The sequence below is a fragment of the Heteronotia binoei genome, chromosome 5, assembly GCF_032191835.1.
Source record: "Heteronotia binoei isolate CCM8104 ecotype False Entrance Well chromosome 5, APGP_CSIRO_Hbin_v1, whole genome shotgun sequence".
NCBI classification, from domain to species: Eukaryota; Metazoa; Chordata; class Lepidosauria; order Squamata; family Gekkonidae; genus Heteronotia; species Heteronotia binoei.
The window spans coordinates 5,787,244-5,806,825 of NC_083227.1; the positions used below are offsets into that span (position 1 = coordinate 5,787,244).

The following is a 19,582-nucleotide window of genomic DNA, read 5'->3' on the forward strand; positions in this document are numbered from 1 at the left end:
GAGATTGTAGGCCGCTCTGAGCCTCTGTCCTTGAAAGTGCAGCTGCTGTGAGAGCCCTCTCAGCCCCACCCACCTCACAGGGTATCTGTTGTGGGGGAGGAAGGGAAAGGAGATTGTAGGCCGCTCTGAGCCTCTGTCCTTGAAAGTGCAGCTGCTGTGAGAGCCCTCTCAGCCCCACCCACCTCACTGAGTGTCTGTTGTTGGGGAGGAAGGGAAAGGAGATTGTAGGCCGCTCTGAGGATCTGTCCTTGAAAGGGCAGCTGCTGTGAAATCCCCCTGAGCTCCACCCACCTCACAGGGTGTCTGTTGTGGGGGAGGAAGGCAAAGGAGATTGTAGGCCGCTCTGAGCCTCTGTCTTTGAAAGTGCAGCTGCTGTGAGAGCCCTCTAAGCCCCACCCACCTCACAGGGTATGTTGTGGGGGAGGAAGGGAAAGGAGATTGTAGGCCGCTCTGAGCCTCTGTCCTTGAAAGGGCAGCTGCTGTGAAAGCCCTCTCAGCCCCACCCACCTCACTGAGTGTCTGTTGTTGGGGAGGAAGGGAAAGGAGATTGTGAGCTGCTCTGAGACTCTTTGGAGTGGAGGGCGGGATATAAATCCAATATCTTCTTCTTTCATTAAGATATGGCTATTCCTGTCCTTCCCACACAGACAGTGCCTGGCTGCCGATCCCCCCACCCCCAGCTTACATTCCTTTAATTATATGCTGTGTCTCTGATTCAGTGTCTAGAGATTCGTGTCACATCTCTCTTGTATGTCCGGGGCCCTGGCCTGGCTGACAACCCATTGATGGACAAAGTGTAATGGCATCAAGGGCCTGACTACCGGTGTGCTCGTGGCATTCCCACAAGGAAGTTTTAATTTTGCAAAAAAAAGTATAGCTATTGTCAACATTCCATTGTACGGTTCTCAAGAAAATTCTCTTTTCTGACTTCAGTTAAGCAGCGGACGCTGTGTTTAAGTTCTATGCTCTGAGCTTTTTTGGAGGGACGGTGGCTCAGTGATAGAGCATCTGCTTGGTAAGCAGAAGGTCCCAGGTTCAATCCCCGGCATCTCCAACTCAAAAGGCTCCAGGCAAGTAGGTGTAAAAAACCTCAGCTTGAGACCCTGGAGAGCCACTGCCAGTCTGAGTAGACAATACTGACTTTGATGGACCGAGGGTCTGATTCAGTAGAAGGCAGCTTCATATATTCATATGTTATTTTTCTTAAGGTTCAATAAAATACATTAGAAGAAGAAGATGAAGAAGATATTAGATTTATATCCTGCCCTCCACTTCAAAGAGTCTCAGAGCGGCTCACAATCTCCTTTCCCTTTCCCCCCCACAACAGACACCCTGTGAGGTGAGTGGGGCTGGAGAGGGCTCTCACAGCAGCTGCCCTTTCAAGGGCAACCTCTGTCAGAGCTATGGCTGACCCAAGGCCATGGTAGCAGGTGGCAATGGAGGAGTGGGGAATCAAACCCAGTTCTCCCAGATAATATTAGAGCATGCTTGTGTTCTTCTCTTCCTACCAAAACTTGGTTCTAGCCAGATCCCATCCAGTAGTAAACTTAAGCGAGGCAGTACTCCAAGTAGAAGCCTGCTGACCTGGTAACAATTTTTTCCTGCAGAGACGGACAATGACCATTCTTATAGGGGAAGGACAGAATCCAAGCAAGAATAAAAGAATAACTTACCCCACATTTCCCCACTTCCCTTCCAAAAAGCTGCCTTCTCAGCATACCTGGCTTCCCTCTATCTTTCCCACCCATCCCAGACCCCCCAAGGCCACAACACACGCAGCAAACGTTTTGCACCCTTTGTATTTCTCCCCACAATGGGCCTTATCATCATTTCCAGATAACAGTCAGAGCAAATGTTCGTAATACCGTCCGGGGAAAACGTATGTTAAAAAGGCTGGCAACAAAGAAATGAGGATCCGGCCCCTTCTGGAGTCTTTCTGAGGGCCCCTCATCCCACCTTCACCTCAGTCCAGGACCCCTTCTGTAGCTTGGGTGACAACTACACCACTGGCCACCGTTGCCTCTGGGCAAGTAGCGCGACAGGGAGTCAAAACGGCATATTGCTGTTCAGTATACCTCATCACAATGGCAGAATGCACACCTTTGGCACCTAGAAAACGTGCTTACCCAGAGAGGCCACGTTCCCATAGTTCTCCAGCATGACTTCCATGTACAGAGCTCTTTGTCCCGGATCCAGCAGGGCCCACTCTGCCTCCGTGAAAGAGACGGACACCTCCTCAAAGGAAAAAGGACCCTGGAAGAAAAAGCAGATCCCCTCCTCTTCAGAGGTCATGCCAGGCAGAGATTGCGCACTGGAAGGGAGTAGCCTGGAAGGGTACAGGATGTAAGGCTTGGGGGAATGGCATGCAGACCCTCTCATGCCTGGAAACCTTACAGAAACTGCAAGAGCAAAAGCCGCACTGAGAAAGGAGGAGGGGTCCAGACTGTCCCCTGCTCAGATCCCTCACCTGGACTGTAGACGCAGCAGCCGTTTCCACACTTCTGAAAAGACAACGATTCAACAGCATCTCTTCACTGCCTGCGAGACAAAGGAGGAAAGAGGAGTGTTTTCTGGGACTTGCTATTCCATGGGCTTGTTTGTAGAAAGAATGGATGTGATTACTAAGAGCCAGCATGGTTTTTTCAAGAACAAGTCATGTCAGACTAACCTGATCTCTTTTTTTGAGAAAGTGACTACCTTGCTGGATCAGGGGAATGCTGTAGACATCATTCATCTTGATTTCACTAAGGCTTTTGATAAAGTTCCACATACTATCCTTGTTGACAAGTTGGTAAACGGCTGAGAGGTGATATGATCACCATCTTCATGGACTTGAAGGGCTGTCCTATAGAGGATGGTGTGGAATTGTTTTCTGTGGCCCCGGAAGGTAGGACCAGAACCAATGGGTTGAAATTAATTCAAAAGAGTTTAAGCATCAACATTAGGAAGAACTTCCTGACCATTAGAGCAATTCCTTAGTGGAACAGGCTTCCTCGGGAGGTGGTGGGCTCTCCTTCCTTGGAGGTTTTTAAACAGAGGCTAGAGGGCCATCTGACAGCAATGAAGATCCTGTGAATTTAGGGGGAGGTGTTTGTGAGTTTCCTGCATTGTGCAGGGGGTTGAACTAGATGATCCTGGAGGTCCCTTCCAACTCTAGGATTCTATGATTCTAAGAACTTCCTGATTGTTAGAGCGATTCCTCAGTGAAACACGTTTTCTTGAGAGGTGGTGGGCTCTCCTTCCTTGGAGGTTTTAAAAGAGAGGCTAGAGGGCCATCTGACAGCGATGAAGATCCTGTGAATTTAGGGGGAGGTATTTGTGAGTTTCCTGCATTGTACAGGGGTTTGGACTAGATGACCCTGGAGGTCCCTTCCAACTCTAGGATTCTATGTATTTCAAAGGGAGTGGAAATGACGTGGTGTGACACATCACTGTTCCATTGGCCCACACGTGACTTGAGCGCACCTAGAGACTCGTGGGTAGAGACTTCTGGCTACCCCGCCCTTCATTCAGGCTCTCAGAGCGGCTTACAATCTCTTTCCCTTCCTCTCTCCACAACAGGCACCCTGTGAGGTAGGAGGGGCTGAGAGAGCTCTGACAGAAACCGCTCTTGAGAGAACAGTTGTTGAGAGGTGCCAGTTCACACCCTGCTATTCCTCCTCCAGCATCCTGTTTCCCACAGCAGCCCACGAGATGCCCCCGTAAGCACGGGTACAGAAGCCAAATCCTCCCATCCTTATTGGCCCCCAAAAGTTTTTTTCAGATCTCTGGTGCCCCAGAATGAGGAGGAGGGTGAGACCGGAATATTTTAATTACTGTGAAGAACTGCCTTCCATGAACTTGTCTAATCCCCTTTGAGAGGAATCACAATTAATGGACAATGAATGCCACAGATTCTGAGCTGTATGAAAACGTGTTTAAATTCCACACTCACACACAGACACCCTGCGACAACTCTCTATGCAACACTCTGAGTCACATAAGAGAAGCCATGTTGGATCAGGCCAGTGGCCCATCCAGTCCAACACTCTGTATCGCACAGTGGCCAATATGTGTGTGTGTGTATGTATATATACTCCCACAAACGTACATATACACACACATACACACACACACATATATACTGTAAGCCAAAATGCCCTCAAAACGAGGTTGGGGAATTAGTTTGATGGACACCTGGCTTAAATAGGAATCTTTTTACCAAATGTATACCAGGCTCAACCATCCAGATAGTAAATGCTCAATAAAAGGACTCTAATTTAATAAAATCAATTGTAATTTATTTGGAATAATAGTTCTTTCACACAAGATAAAAATACAAAACAATCACACATTCACACAGGTCTAAAGAAATATAGATAGATCGATAGGGGTACATATAAGGATAAACAGACAGGGTGATACTACCTCTCGCAGACTCCAAGGAAGACTCCGATGGCGACGAATAAGGGAATGGGGGAGGACCCAAAACTGATCAGGAATCGGGGATGTATCTACACAGCGGGAAATGGGGGTTGCTGAATAGAAAGCACACCTGTGGGTAGCTAGTCCACAGGTTATAAAGAGTCACCTCAGTCCCGAGGGGATGGGAGGTGACTGGGAGGGGAGATGGGAGGTTCTGTTGATGACCACGAAGGCTGGACATCAGCTGGACCAATGGCGAGTCTTTGGTGACACCTGATTGGGTGTATGCTTTGGCCAATGAACTTCACCTTCGTCCTGGGCATCCTGGAAACTTCCAGGTTGCGACAGGGCCTGGGGCGGCTCCAGTGATATCAGTATGGAAATGGCTGGGTGCTTGGGATGAGATGGGATTATCTGGGAATGTGACAATAGGGAATCAGATATTGACCTAGGTATCCCCGGTGTAGACAAAAGGCTTGGATGTGACAGGAGAGATCCTTCCTCTTTTCTACTCATTTCCTAGGCAGAGCTACTGTCCAAGATATTACTGAGCAATTAGGATCAACAGTCGAGCTATTAATCCATTCATAAAACGGATGGGTTGCTTGCGGGCTAGGACTGACTCAGGGTGTGTACGTGAGATTCCCATTGAGAAGAAATGAAGTCCAACCAGGCAGGAAGATGGCTACGAGTGGTGTTAGCGAAACACAGTGGCTTCCATGCTTAGCGCTTCAACACCGGTCGCCTGGACAGCTCCGTGGCGGTGCAGCTTCTTCCCCACCATGGCGGACTTCACGCAGTAGCGGGGAAACGTCCGTGCACGTTGGCAAGCACTCTGTGCCTGTTTAGAACACTTATACACTTAGGCTGCTTGTACACATGAGTCCCATTCAGTTCCTGGATGGCTTTGCTCGCACTCTCTGGCCAGACGGGTGCAAGCCCACTTCTCCAGGCGCCCTGGCAACCATGTTTGTGACTATAACATTGGGAAAAGAGGGGTCATTTCCTCACAATACTGTGGCTAATAGCCACTGATGAACCTCTGCTCCATATTTTTATCCAATCCCCTCTTGAAGCTGGCTATGCTTGTAGCCGCCGCCACCTCCTGTGGCAGTGAATTCCACATGTTAATCACCCTTTGGGTGAAGAAGTACTTCCTTTTATCCATTTTAACCTGACTGCTCAGCAATTTCATTGAATGCCCACGAGTTCTTTTATTGTGAGAAACGGAGAAAAGTACTTCTTTCTCTACCTTCTCCATTCCATGCATAATCTAATAAACCTCTGTGATGTCACCCCGCAGTCGACGTTTCTCCAAGCTAAAGAACCCCAAGTGTTTTAACCTTTCTTCATAGGGAAAGTGTTCCAAACCTTTAATCATTCTAGTTGCCCTTTTCTGCACTTTTTCCAATGCCGTATCTTTTTTGAGGTGCGGTGATCAGAATTACACACAGTATTCCAAATGAGACCGCACCATCGATTTATACAGGGGCATTATGATCCTGGCTGATTTGTTTTCAGTTCCCTTCCTAATAATTCCCAGCAAGGCGTTGGTCTTTTTTATTGCAACCGCACACTGTCTTGACATTTTCAGTGAGTTATCTATCATGACCCCAAGATCTCTCTCTTGATCAGTCTCTGCCAGTTCACACCCCATCAACTTGTATTTGTAGCTGGGATTCTTGGCCCCAATGTGCATTACTTTGCGCTTGGCCACATTGAACCTCATCTGCCACGTTGACGCCCACTCACCCAGCCTCGACAGATCTCTTTGGAGTGCCTCACAATCCTCTCTGGTTCTCACCACCCTGAAAAATTTAGTGTTATTTGCAAACTTGGCCACTTCACTGCTTACTCCCAACTCCTGATCATTAATGAACAAGCTAAAGAGCACGGCACCAGTACTGAGCCCTGCGGCACTCCACTGCTTACTGTCCTCCTTTGTGAAGACTGCCCATTTATACTCACTCTCTGCTTCCTATTAATTAGCCAGTTTATGATCCACAAGAGGACTTGTCCTTTTATTCCATGACTCTCGAGCTTACTAAGAAGCCTTTGATGAGGAACTTTATCAAAAGCTTTCTGGAAGTCAAGGTAAACAACATCTATTGGGTCCCCTTTGACCACCTCCTTCCTCCTGAAGGGCTGACTTTCTTCCACAGCAGGAAGGAAGAAAGGATCCTCACCCAGAGAGGCCACGTTCCCAAAGTTCTCCAGCATGACTTCCTTGTAGAGATCTCTCTGGGCTGGGCGCAGCAGGGCCCACTCCCCCGGGGTGAAACGCACGGCCACCTCCTCAAAGGACACCCCCGCCTGCAAGAAGAAGCAGAAGGAAGCGTTTCTTTACACCACTGGAAAGAGCAGCGCAAAGAGGTGGCAAGAAGAGCCCGTGGAGACATCTCCCCCTCCCCCCCAGCCCTCTTTGGGGGCATTTTGGAACCAGAGGGGCTGTCCGAAGTCACCCTGGGCTTGAAACGTTGAGGGAAAGAGGCCAGAGCTGTCCAGGTGATAAAGGACCAGATTGTTTTCTGGGAGGAAATCCAGTATGGAAATTCTATGTTGTTAAAAGACATTTGGAGGTGTGGCGAATGAGAAGTAATGTTCTAGTTGTCCTGCTTCTCTGTGGAAACCATCCTAGGCAGAGGGTGAGCATTCTTCTGTCTTCCCAGTGGGGAACACTGGAATTAAAGGAAGGAGCCCAATCCTCTGAGCACCACAGCAGAGAAGAAAGCATTGTTATTGACCGCCACACGGTGGACCCCCCGTCCCCCCCCCCAATACCTGAGCTGGCTGCATGCTGGCTCTTTTCTCTTCAGAGACGGTGGAGGAGATGTCCAAAGGGTCCTTCCACTCCTGCCTGAGAGGGAGAGAAAGAAAGAGGGTGGGAAACCAGTTTGCTCCCCGCGCATTTTCTGCGCCAATTCATGGAATGAAATTCTCTCCAGATTGGATTCAGGGCACAAATCGAGATCCTGGATTTGATCCACCAAGGCTCAGCAGAGCTTGACCCCAGATTTCTCCGCACAAGTGGCCATTTTACACGGGTGGGGGGCTGTCTCACCTTCTTTAATCATCCATTCCCCTCCTCTCCTGGAAATGATTCCTCGCAAACTCTGCCCACCCCTTCCTGGAGAGAGGAGGCCCTTTCCCTGCCTGAAGCCCCTCCCTCCTCCCCTCTGGGGGAAGAAGAAATGTAGATTTATACCCCGCCCTTCTCCTTGAATCAGAGACTCAGAGCGGCTTACAATCTCCTATGTCTTCTCCCCCCACAACAAACACCCTGTGAAGTGGGTGGGGCTGAGAGGGCTCTCACAGCCGTTGCCCTTTCAAGGACAACCTCTGTGAGAGCTATGGCTGACCCAAGGCCATTCCAGCAGGTGCAAGTGGAGGAGTGGGGAATCAAACCCGGTTTTCCCAGATAAGAGAGCTATGGTTGACCCAAGGCCATTCCAGCAGGTGCAAGTGGAGAAGTGGGGAATTAAACCCGGTTCTCCCCGATAAGAGAGCTATGGCTGACCCAAGACCATTCCAGCAGGTGCAAGTGGAGAAGTGGGGAATCAAACCTGGTTCTCCCAGATAAGAGAGCTATGGCTGACCCAAGGCCATTCCAGCAGGTGCAAGTGGAGAAGTGGGGAATCAAACCTGGTTCTCCCAGATAAGAGTCCACGCACTTAACCACTACACTAAACTGGCTCTCTTAACTACTACACCAAACTGGAGGCCAAGATCCTTCTGCCTGCCCAACCCCTTTTAGGAGAATGTGGGGGGAATGAGGTGGGAGAGCTCTAATGGGAGGGCATGATGTGCCTGACAGCAGGGGAGAGATGCCACCTTGGAATTCAATTCTCCCCGCACGCAGAAAACTAGCCTGCAGGAAAAAGGGTTTTTGCAGTCTCTGCCTGAGCTGGCTGCGGAAATGGTCCGCCATCCCGCCTGGCTTGCAAAATTCAACTTCAGCCCAGAACACCATTGGGCAAGATGGCAGGAAAGTTAGGGGGAAACTGTCTGGCAGGGCCCCAGCGCTCCAGGGCAGGGGCTGTGGGGAAGCAGAGAAAATAAATTCCCTAAAGCAGTATTTCCCAAACTTTTTTCCCCATGGCCCAGTTATTTTTACACATCTCCTTCATGGCCCACTAAAATTCAGGGGTGGAGCCAGGAGACTTTGGGGGTGGAGGTGGAGACTGGAATTGTGTCATAGAGATGGGGGAAGGAGGGAAGGAAAACGGAGCTCAGGCACTGCAGCCTGTGTCAGTCTTCAAGGCTAGCTTTTCTCTGCACAACACAGAGATGGGGGAAGGAAGGAAGGAAGGAAGGAAGGAAGGAAGGAAGGAAGGAAGGAAGGAAGGAAGGAAGGAAGGAAGGAAGGAAGGAAGGAAGGAAGGAAGGAAGGAAGGAAGGAAGGAAGGAAGGAAGGAAGGAAGGAAGGAAGGAAGGAAAACGGAGCTCAGGCTTTACAGCCTGTGTCAGTCTTCAAGGCTAGCTTTTCTCTGCACAACACAGAGATGGGGGAAGGAAGGAAGAAAAACGGAGCTCAGGCTTTACAGCCTGTGTCAGTCTTCAAGGCTAGCTTTTCTCTGCACAACACAGAGACGCGGGAAGGAAGGAAGCAGAGCAGAGCTCATACTTTGCTGGGGGCGGGGCTAGCTTTGGCTTTTCTTGTGACCCAGAATTGAAGCTTCTGTGGCTGGTGCCGGGTCATAATAACATAAGAACATAAGAGAAGCCATGTATGATCAGGCCAACGGCCCATCCAGTCCAACACTCTGTGTCACACAGTGGCAAAAATTTTTATATATACACACACACTGTGCCTAATAGCCACTGATGGACCAGTGCTCCATAGTTTTATCTAAGCCCCTCTTGAAGGTGGCTATACTTGTGGCCGCCACCACCTCCTGTGGCAGTGAATTCCACATGTTAATCACCCTTTGGGTGAAGAAGTACTTCCTTTTATCCGTTTTAACCTGTCTGCTCAGCAATTTCATCGAATGCCCATGAGTTCTTGTATTGTGAGAAAGGGAGAAAAGTACTTCTTTCTCTACTTTCTCCATCCCATGCATTATCTTGTAAACCTCTATCATGTCACCCCGCAGTCGACGTTTCTCCAAACTAAAGAGCCCCAAGCGTTTCAACCTTTCTTCATAGGGAAAGTGCTCCAGCCCTTTAATCATTCTAGTTGCCCTTTTCTGGACTTTCTCCAATGCTATAATATCCTTTTTGAGGTGCGGCGACCAGAACTGCACACAGTACTCCAAATGAGACCGCACCATCGATTTATACAGGGGCATTATGATACTGGCTGATTTGTTTTCAATTCCCTTCCTAATAATTCCCGGCATGGCGTTGGCCTTTTTTATTGCAAACGCACACTGTCTTGACATTTTCAGTGAGTTATCTACCACGACCCCAAGATCTCTCTCTTGGTCGGTCTCTGCCAGTTCACACCCCATCAACTTGTATTTGTAGCTGGGATTCTTGGCCCCAATGTGCATTACTATGCACTTGGCCACATTGAACCGCATCTGCCACGTTGACGCCCACTCACCCAACCTCAACAGATCCCTTTGGAGTTCCTCACAATCCTCTCTGGTTCTCACCACCCTGAACAATTTAGTGTCATCTGCAAACTTGGCCACTTCACTGCTCACCCCCAACTCTAAATCATTTACGAATAAGTTAAAGAGCATGGGACCCAGTACCGAGCCCTGCAGCACCCCACTGCTTACCGTCCTCCACTGCGAAGACTGCCCATTTATACTCACTCTCTGCTTCCTATTACTCAGCCAGTTTTTGATCCACAAGAGGACTGGTCCTTTTACTCCATGACTCTCAAGCTTTCTAAGGAGCCTTTGATGAGGAACTTTATCAAAAGCTTTCTGGAAGTCAAGGTAAACAACATCTACCTCCAGGCACTACTGGGTCTACTGGGTGCCTGGTGGTGGGGGGTGGGGAGAGCTGGAACCAAGCAAAAACATCTACATGACACAGGAGTTACACAGAAGGCTCTTGCTTATGGCAGTACAGACCACAGTCCCTCTTCCCTTGACCGAAACAACTTCCTGAAAACATTTCATTGCATGAACTGCAGAGAGCTATGATAAAGGAGGCCTTTCTGGCCTACTCGTGCAGGCTGTTCATGCAGGCTCCTCCCCCAGGCTTTGGGTACAACAAAGGACGCACATGAAGAGGCAACTGTTGATTTGGCCCGTCTGAAGGGGGCCAACTGCAGAAGGCCCTGCTCAGGGGCACTCCAGGTGTCTTCAGTGTAGCAGAGTGGGAACGGTGGTCTTGCAGGCAAGAGGGATCCAGGCTGTGCTGGGCTTATTATGGGATAGCAATGATTTAAATTAAGCCTGATGAGAACACCCTGCAGAAATTAGCCACTCGGGTTTAACTGAGCAAACTTTCTGAAAGACTGGGCCCTTCCAGTTCAGTGAAACATTCAAGGCCAGATTTCAGATCGTGTGTCGAAAGAAGAAAAAGTTAACTTCTTAGAGAGAATGATTTCATTTAAACTGAAACATGCTCTTTTATTACTTAAGGATTGGATGAAAAGATGAAAGTTAATCATACAAGTAACAGAAAAATGCAAACACTTAAAATCAGATCTACAAACATTCCTCAGACTTAGCTAAATACATAAGCATTACAGTTCTCTAAGATTTACGCAAGTTGTGGGGAGGGTTGTATTGTGTGTTTGTGTGTGTGTCTGCCCCAGGAAGTCATGGCAGCCTCTGGTGACTGACCTTTACTGGGAGCCTGGAGGATATTCAGAGAGGTGGCTGAATAAAGTCTACCCCTGTCTTCCCGACTGCTGGTATTTCAAGGAGGTCTCCCGCCCAAGTACTAATTAGAGTCGACTTCGCTTAGCTTCTGAGATCTGACTAGATCAGCCTTGTTTCAGGTCAGGGCAGGACATCAGTTTCTAAGGAGGTAGGCACAATGCAAAGGCCAGCACACCTGATATGCTCATCCAATAGAGGGTCTTTTCTGACGGGAAGCCACCAGTAGAACGGCTGATTAGACCTCCCTTATGTCGCTTTTGATAGATGTTGCAGAGGAAGAGAAATAAAACTTTTGAACTTGAAGATGCAATTGTCTCCAGAACCCTCCCCATCTTTGTCGCCCTCCTCTGGACCCGTTCCAGCTTGTCTATATCCTTCTTAAAACGTGGTTCCAGAGGAGATCCGGGTAACTACAGGCCAGTCAGTCTGACTTCAATACCAGGAAAGTTGGTAGAAACTATTATCAAGGACAGAATGAGTAGGCACATTGATGAACACGGGTTATTGAGGAAGACTCAGCATGGGTTCTGTAGGGGAAGATCTTGTCTCACTAACCTGTTACATTTCTTTGAGGGGGTGAACAAACATGTGGACAAAGGAGTCCCGATAGATGTTGTTTACCTTGACTTCCAGAAAGCTTTTGATAAAGTTCCTCATCAAAGGCTCCTTAGTAAGTTCGAGAGTCATGGAGTAAAAGGACAGGTCCTCTTGTGGATCAAAAACTGGCTAATTAATAGGAAGCAGAGAGTGAGTATAAATGGGCAGTCTTCGCAGTGGAGGACGGTAAGCAGTGGAGTGCCACAGGGCTCAGTACTGGGTCCCATGCTCTTTAACTTGTTCATAAATGATTTGGAGTTGAGATTAAGCGGTGAAGTGGCCAAGTTTGCGGATGACACTAAATTGTTCAGGGTGGTGAGAACCAGAGAGGATTGTGAGGAACTCCAAAGGGATCTGTTGAGGCTGGGTGAGTGGGCGTCAACGTGGCAGATGCGGTTCAATGTGGCCAAGTGCAAAGTAATGCACATTGGGGCCAAGAATCCCAGCTGCAAATACAAGTTGATGGGGTGTGAACTGGCAGAGACTGACCAAGAGAGAGATCTTGGGGTCGTGGTAGAGAACTCACTGAAAATGTCAAGACAGTGTGCGTTTGCAATAAAAAAGGCCAACGCCATACTGGGAATTATTAGGAAGGGAATTGAAAACAAATCAGCCAGTATCATAATGCCCCTGTATAAATCGATGGTGCGGTCTCATTTGGAATACTGTGTGTAATTCTGGTCACCGCACCTCAAAAAGGATATTATAGCATTGGAAAAAGTGCAGAAAAGGGCAACTAGAATGATTACAGTTTTGGAAAACTTTCGCTATGAAGAAAGGTTAAAACGCTTGGGGCTCTTTAGCTTGGAGAAACGTCGACTGCGGGGTGACATGATAGAGGTTTACAAGATTATGCATGGGATGGAGAAGGTAGAGAAAGAAGTACTTTTCTCCCTTTCTCACAATCCAAGAACTCGTGGACATTCAATGAAATTGCTGAGCAGTCAGGTTAGAACGGATAAAACGAGGTACTTTTTCACCAAAAGGGTGATTAACATGTGGAATTCACTGCCACAGGAGGTGGTGGTGGCTACAAGCATAGCCAGCTTCAAGAGGGGCTTAGATAAAAATATGGAGCAGAGGTCCATCAGTGGCTATTAGCCACAGTGTATGTGTGTGTGTGTGTATATATATACACACACACACACACATATTTGGCCACTGTTTGATACGGAGTGTTGGACTGGATGGGCCATTGGCCTGATCCAAAATGCCTTCTCTTATGTTCTTATGTGGTGCCCAAAACTGAACGCAATACTCCAGGCGAGTAAAATACTCCACAGCAGAGTAAAGCGATACCATCACTTCACGTGATGTGGACATTATAATTCTGTTGATACAGCCTAGAATTGCATTTGCCTTTTTAGCCACCGCATCACACTGTTGACTCGTGTTCATGATCCACTAAGACCCCGAGATTCTTTTCGCACATACTACTGCTAAGACAAGTCTCCCCCAACCTATAACCATGCATTGGATTTTTCCTACCTAAGTGCAAAACTTCACATTTATCTCTGTTAAAATTCATTTTATTGATTTTAGCCCAGTTTTCCAGCCTGTCAAGGTCATCCTTTATCCTGTTTCTGTCTTCTTCTGTGTTTGCAACCCCTCCCGATTTAGTATCATGTGCAAATTTAATAAGCATTCCCTCTATTCCTTCATCCAAATCATTGATAAAGATGTTGAACAAAACAGGTCCCAGGACAGATCCTTGAGGCACTCCACTTGTCACTCCTCTCCAAGAGGATGAGGAACCATTCACAAGCACAATTTGGGTCAACCAGTTACAGATCCACCTAACGGTAACAGGATCCAAGCCACATTTTACCAACTTGTCAACAAGGATAGTATGTCGAACTTTAGCAAAAGCCTTATTGAAATCAAGATAAATGATGTCTACAGCATTCCCCTGATCCTACTTTGTCCTTGACAGGCTGGAAAACTGGGCTAAAATAAATAAAATGAATTTTAGCAGAGATAAATGTGATGTTTTTCTTACTCTGAACATAAGAAAAGAACTCTTTCTGGTTGTTTTTACGATCTTTGGCCAGCCTGAGCTCGTACTGAGCTTTAGCTTTCCTAACTTCTTCTCCCCTAAGTGAATTCTTCAATGGGAAGTAACGATGCTACGGTGACCAGATTTTCCCCACATGCCATGGATTTGTAGTTTCTCCAGTCTGTGAATTTGTTTATGGCCCCTGTCCCTGGACCCACATCAACTCATGGGGAGGAGGGCGGGAGGCAAAGCACACTGCATAGTTTAGGCCAACCCTGCCTTGGGAGAAAGCCGTCTGCTGCAGGAGCTGAAGCTGGCCACATCCACCTGCCGTCATGCAGGCTGCAAGGACTGGGAGGGTGGCTAGCAGCACGTGCTCTGCATGCATGTGTCTGCAGCAGCTGCATTTCCAGCAGCCAGCCTCTCTTTGGCAGCCCCTGTGGCAAGCGACCCCCCCGGCCCCTGTAAATACAGCCCTGATGGCCAGTAAAATGTGCACACTGAAGCTTTTCCCACCCTCCAAGCATTTATATGGTTTCTCCTCTGTGTGAATTTTCAAAGGGACACTGAGGTGTACTCCAGCTGAAGCCATAGCCACAATCTAGGCATTTATAGGGTTCCTCCCCTGTGTGACTTCTTCGGTGGGAACTTAGACTGGACCCGTCAGTAAAGTTTTCCCACACTCCAGGCATTTCCATGTTCTTTTCCTCCATGTGAATTTTCTGATGAATACTAAGTGTGACCTGTGACTGAAGCCATTCCTGACATTTGTAAGATTTCTTCTCTATGTGAATCTTTTAGTGGTAAGCATGGAGATTATTCCAATAGAAGTTTTTTCCTACACTCTGGACATTTTTGTTTCTTCCCCACTGTGTGTCCCCTTTGGTGGGAAGTAAGATGTGTACTCTGACTGAATCTTTTCCCACACTCAAGACATTTGTATGGTTCCTCCCCTGTGTGAATTCTTTGATGTGAAATAAGACTGATTAAACCTTGACTCCCCCAATAATAATAAGAACATAAGAGAAGCCATGTTGGATCAGGCCAACGGCCCATCAAGTCCAACACTCTGTGTCACACAGTGGCAAAAAATGTTATATACACACATACACTGTGGCTAATAGCCACTGATGGACCTGTGTTCCATATTTTTATCTAAACCCCTCTTGAAGGTGGCTATACTTGTGGCCGCCACCACCTCCTGTGGCAGTGAATTCCACCAGTGAACTCCTGTGGCAGTGAATTCCACGTAATAATAAAAATTACGCTTCCCTAGTGGAACAAACCTGGGGGCTGATGGGGCTGCCAACCTTGGTGGGGGGGGGGGGGGGGGGCTGAAGTTCTTACAGAATTACAACCGACCTCCAGCAGACACAGATGAGCCCCCCCCCAGGGGGCGGGATATATCAGGAGGAAAGAGTGTTTGTGTATCATACATAAAAGTTACAGGAACGTCTATGAATGTAGGGTTTGAAACAAAAAGGTGAGGCTTTTCGGTCAACAGCAAACCACTAGGCAAAGAGTAACAGGTCCTGGTGACATTCGATCATAAATCCCGGTTTTTTCTGTGAAGAACTGGGCTTGGGAGGGGTTGCCTGACCAGGTTGGAATCTACATGAAGGAGCAGGTCAGACATCTGCAAGGGGATTTTTAAGAACTTTGTGCACAACAGAGAAACATTTCATCCAGGGTTGCGAAGTGCTTCGGGGCAGAAAAATGTGCTGTCCCTTTAACAGAAGTTTTATGGCAGGGGTGGCCAATGGTAGCTCTCCAGATGTTTTTTGCCTACAACTCCCATCAGCCTCAGCCATTGGCTATGCTGGCTGGGAATGATGGGAGTGGTAGGCAAAAACATCTGGAGAGCTACCGTTGGCCACCCCTGTATTATGGGATGTCACCCTGTCAGACACCCATTTCCACACACTGGGAAAGAGGCGGAGGGATTCTTCCCCTTGAAGCCTCTTAGAGCCCTAATGCAGATAGCTTTCCAAGTGAAGCAAGATAGAAAGCGAGATGGAAAATGAAAAAAATTCTCACTCTGTTCCCTAAAGGCAGAATCTCCAAGGAGAGATTCAAGGGGGAGTTTGGAAGACAGAGAATGGAGCAGTTCTGCCCTCTCTTCATTACCTCTTACAATTTCACTTTCTTGCCCTCGCAATGGGCCTACTGTGTCCTTGCTCTTTTTCTGACTCTGAACATAAGAAAAGAACTCTTTTTGGTTGTTTTTAGCATCTTTGGCCGGCCTGAGCTCGTACTGAGCTTTAGCTTTCCTAGCCCTGGGGGGGGGGGGGCACTCGCCAGCTCTGCAGATTCCCCCCCCCCCGCCCCGTTTGCAGAAAGTGGACTTGGATTCTCGGTGCAGAAATGCAGCGGGGGGGGGGGGGGGAGAGAGAAAGGCAATCTCAATGCGGCGGGGGGGGGGTCGCCCGGGGCAGCCTGCAAAAAAAAGCAAGAGCCCCCCCCCCCCCGTCCACAGCGAGAGCAGCCAGCTAAGGGGTGGGGGCAACAAGGGAACCCCGCCCGGACCAGAGGGGCCCCCCCTCCACGTGTGCGGAACCAGCTGAGCCCGGGAAGCCCCCCTCCCCTCCCCCCCCCCGTCTTGCCCGAATCCTCCGCTCTGCTCACCTGTCCTGCTGCTGCACAGGTGCAAAGGCCGGATCCTGCCCCAGCAGCCGGGGAAAGGTGGGGAGAGGGAGGCGCTGCAGGACCCCTCCCGCCGAACGCTGCCGGAGGCGGGGTGGACCGCCCTGGGGATTGCAAGGCCTGCTGGGAAATGTAGTCCCCTGCAACCCCCCCCCCCCAGGAGGGAGCTTCACTGCCCCAGATAGAGAGTCCCATCAATCTGCTGTGGCTCAGCCCTTTCATCACACGCCGTTTAATTCTCTTTCCATGCTACAGGTGATCCACAGCTAGCCAGTTCCTAATCTTCTTTTTAAGGCCATTCAGCCAACCAACTCCTCCCTTGCCATCAGCCGTCGAGGGCCGGACATTTCCACAAACATCTGAGAGCAGATTTAGTTCACTTCCAAAATGCGCACTCCGCAGAGGGAGTTCACTTCCCCAAAACAGGATCAGACTGACGGAGGTTGCACTTTGGAACTGAGAATTCTCTTCCAAGATGCACACATGAAAATGCTTTGCACCCAGAACAGCTTCCTAAGCATTTAATAAAGCATTAGGCTTCCTCATGAGAAGACCTTCCAGCCCTGCCCCACCCCCCACCGCCCTTAAACTGGAGTATGCGCACACAAAATTGATATTTTGGGATGTGGATATAATGGACCTGAAAAACACTGGTATTTCTCAATATTCCCAAATCCCAATATTGTATAGTATTGGGATTCAGAAAATAATTGAGATTGCCAAATGTATTTGGCTCCATTATACCCTATTAGGGTTGCCAAACTCCAGGTGGGGGCAGGGGATCTCCCGGTTTGCAGACCTCCCCCCACTTCAGGGTCGCTAGAAAGCGGGGGGAGGGGAGGGAAATGTCTGCTGGGAACTCTATTATTCCCTATGGAGATTTATTCTAATAGAAAATCATGGTGAATTCATCTGCGGGTATCTGGGGCTCTGGGGGGCTGTTTTTTGGGGTAGAGGCACCAAATTTTCAATATAGCATCTAGTGTCTCTCCCCAAAATACCCCCCAAGTTTCAAAAAGACTGGACCAGGGGGTCCAATTCTATGAGCCCAAAAAGAAGCTGCCCCTATCCTTCATTATTTCCTATGGAAGGAAGGCGTTGAAAAGGTGTGCCGTCCCTTTAAATGTGATGGCCAAAACTCCCTTTGGAGTTCAATTATGCTTGTCACAGCTTTGATCTTGGCTCCACCCCTAATGTCTCCTGGCGCCACCCCCAAAGTCCCCAGATATTTCTTGAATTGGACTTGGCAACCATATACCCTATGGGACCGGCGAAACGGGATAGTTTAAACGGGAGGAAGATATTAAATACCTCTGTTTTGTCCCCCCTATCCTTTGCAGTGGGTGTGGATTTAAACAGAGCACTGAAATGACTTCTTCCCATTTCAACCGAACAACTGAGAGGCAGACCCTCTGTCCTGGTTGGTTGAAATAAGACGAGGTCTTGTGTTTTGCTCCCCCTACCTCAGAGTGGGGAGAGAAACCAGAGTGCTGAAATGGCTTCCTTCCTGCCACACCGTATGGTTTAAATGGGAAGAAGCCATTAAAACCCTCCATTTTGCTCCCCCCCAATGTACTCCCATTTAAACAAAACACCCGAAAGGCGGAAACTCCATGCCGATTGGTTTAAACGGGAGGAAGCCATTAGACCCCTCTGTTTTGCTCCCACCTACCTTGGAGTGGGGAAAGCAAAACACTGCAATGAAAGATTGCAGTTCCAAGGAAAGAAAAGAAGACCGATAACCTTTTTTTCCCCATGGCCCAATTATTTTTACACATCTCCTTCATGGCCCACTAAAATTCAGGGGTGGAGCTAGGAGACAGGAAATGTGTCATAGACATGGGGGAAGGAAGGAAAGAAAACGGAGCTCAGGCTTTGCAGCCTGTGTCAGTCTTCAAGGCTAGCTTTTCTCTGCACAACACAGAGATGGGGGAAGGAAGGAAGCAGAGCAGAACTTATACTTTGCTGGGGGCGGGGCTAGCTTTGGCTTTTCTTGTGACCCACTATTGAGGCTTCTGTGGTCATGACCCTGCAAATGGGAAACACTGCCCTAAAGCATCCAACCCAGAGCAGATCAGCTGTGGGGAGGAGAGCTGACCCTTGGGCTTTCATTCCCCCCCCCCCCAAAAGGGGCACAGTCTGGATTCTGAGGGGAAAGATTCTCTGCAAAAAAAAAATCCCTCTTTGCACTCTTCAGACTGAGTCCCTGAGACCCCCTTAACACCCCCTTCACAGCTCCCCCGCCCTTTCCTTCAGCCCCTTCGGCCCTGCCCCCTAAGCGCCACACTCCTTCCCCTTCGCTTAATCTGCTCCCTCCTTCTCCCTCCCCAAATCTCGCTCTCTGCCCACCCCCATTCCTTCCTAAATGTTCCTCGGGAAGCCATTTAGACTTCCTCCAATCTCCAAAGGCACTGGATTCGGATTCTGCGCTCAAGTCCGCTACAAAAACCTCCTTCCTGGCTGGGCTAGATGCTCACGAATCTTAAGACTCTTTGGTGTGAACTTATATCTCCTTTCTCCTGTATTTTTTGTTATTATAAGACTGCCTTTGTTGGAAACGTCAACCTAGAAAGGTACTTCAACAAGAAGACTTACAACATAAATGCATTAAAATGTTGAAGATTTAAAGTGTAGAGATAATAGTATGTGACAGTATATGTATTTTAAGAAAGTATATCAGATGCAGACCTGTAGTCTAAGAAAGTATATTACATGCAGATGAAGATATAGCTGTAACTATAATTTTCTATTCCCTCTTACCCCTAACTTTCAGAAAACTAATAAAACTTTTAAAACGGGGCGGGGAGGGGGACATGCGGCTCTAAGTAGGGTAGGGACAGAGGTTGGGAGAGGGGAGGAGAACGAAGGCAGGCAAGAAGAAAACTGGGTGGGAGCGGCTGGTGGTCTCTTTCACTCCCCCACTACATCTCCCCCCCCCCCCCCGCCTTGATCTTTGCTTTGGGTCTTGCATTGCAGCCCCCCACCCCATATCCCACCCCCACCAATCCTCTTCGAGCTCACCAGATTAACTCCCAGTCTCCAAGATGCACAGGTGCTTTCTTGCAAGGGGTGAAGGAGGAAGAAATGGCTCCCCCCCACCCTCTGCTTACAGCCTTTCCATGTGCCTCTCTAGGACTGCTAGTCCTCCCCGCCTCTC

At 48.6% G+C, this 19,582-nt stretch overlaps 1 protein-coding gene across 1 annotated transcript in view; it reads right to left on the bottom strand.

Annotated features, from left to right (window-relative positions):
• Positions 1–19,582, bottom strand: part of LOC132571595 (zinc finger protein OZF-like) — a 388,663-nt gene that overhangs the window by 27,185 nt on the left and 341,896 nt on the right. The window contains exons 2-3 of the mRNA XM_060238393.1: positions 6,591–6,717; positions 6,209–6,212 (exon numbers count right to left, since the gene is read on the bottom strand). Coding sequence (XP_060094376.1) covers positions 6,209–6,212; positions 6,591–6,717 — 131 coding nt within the window. The remainder of the gene's footprint in view (positions 1–6,208; positions 6,213–6,590; positions 6,718–19,582) is intronic.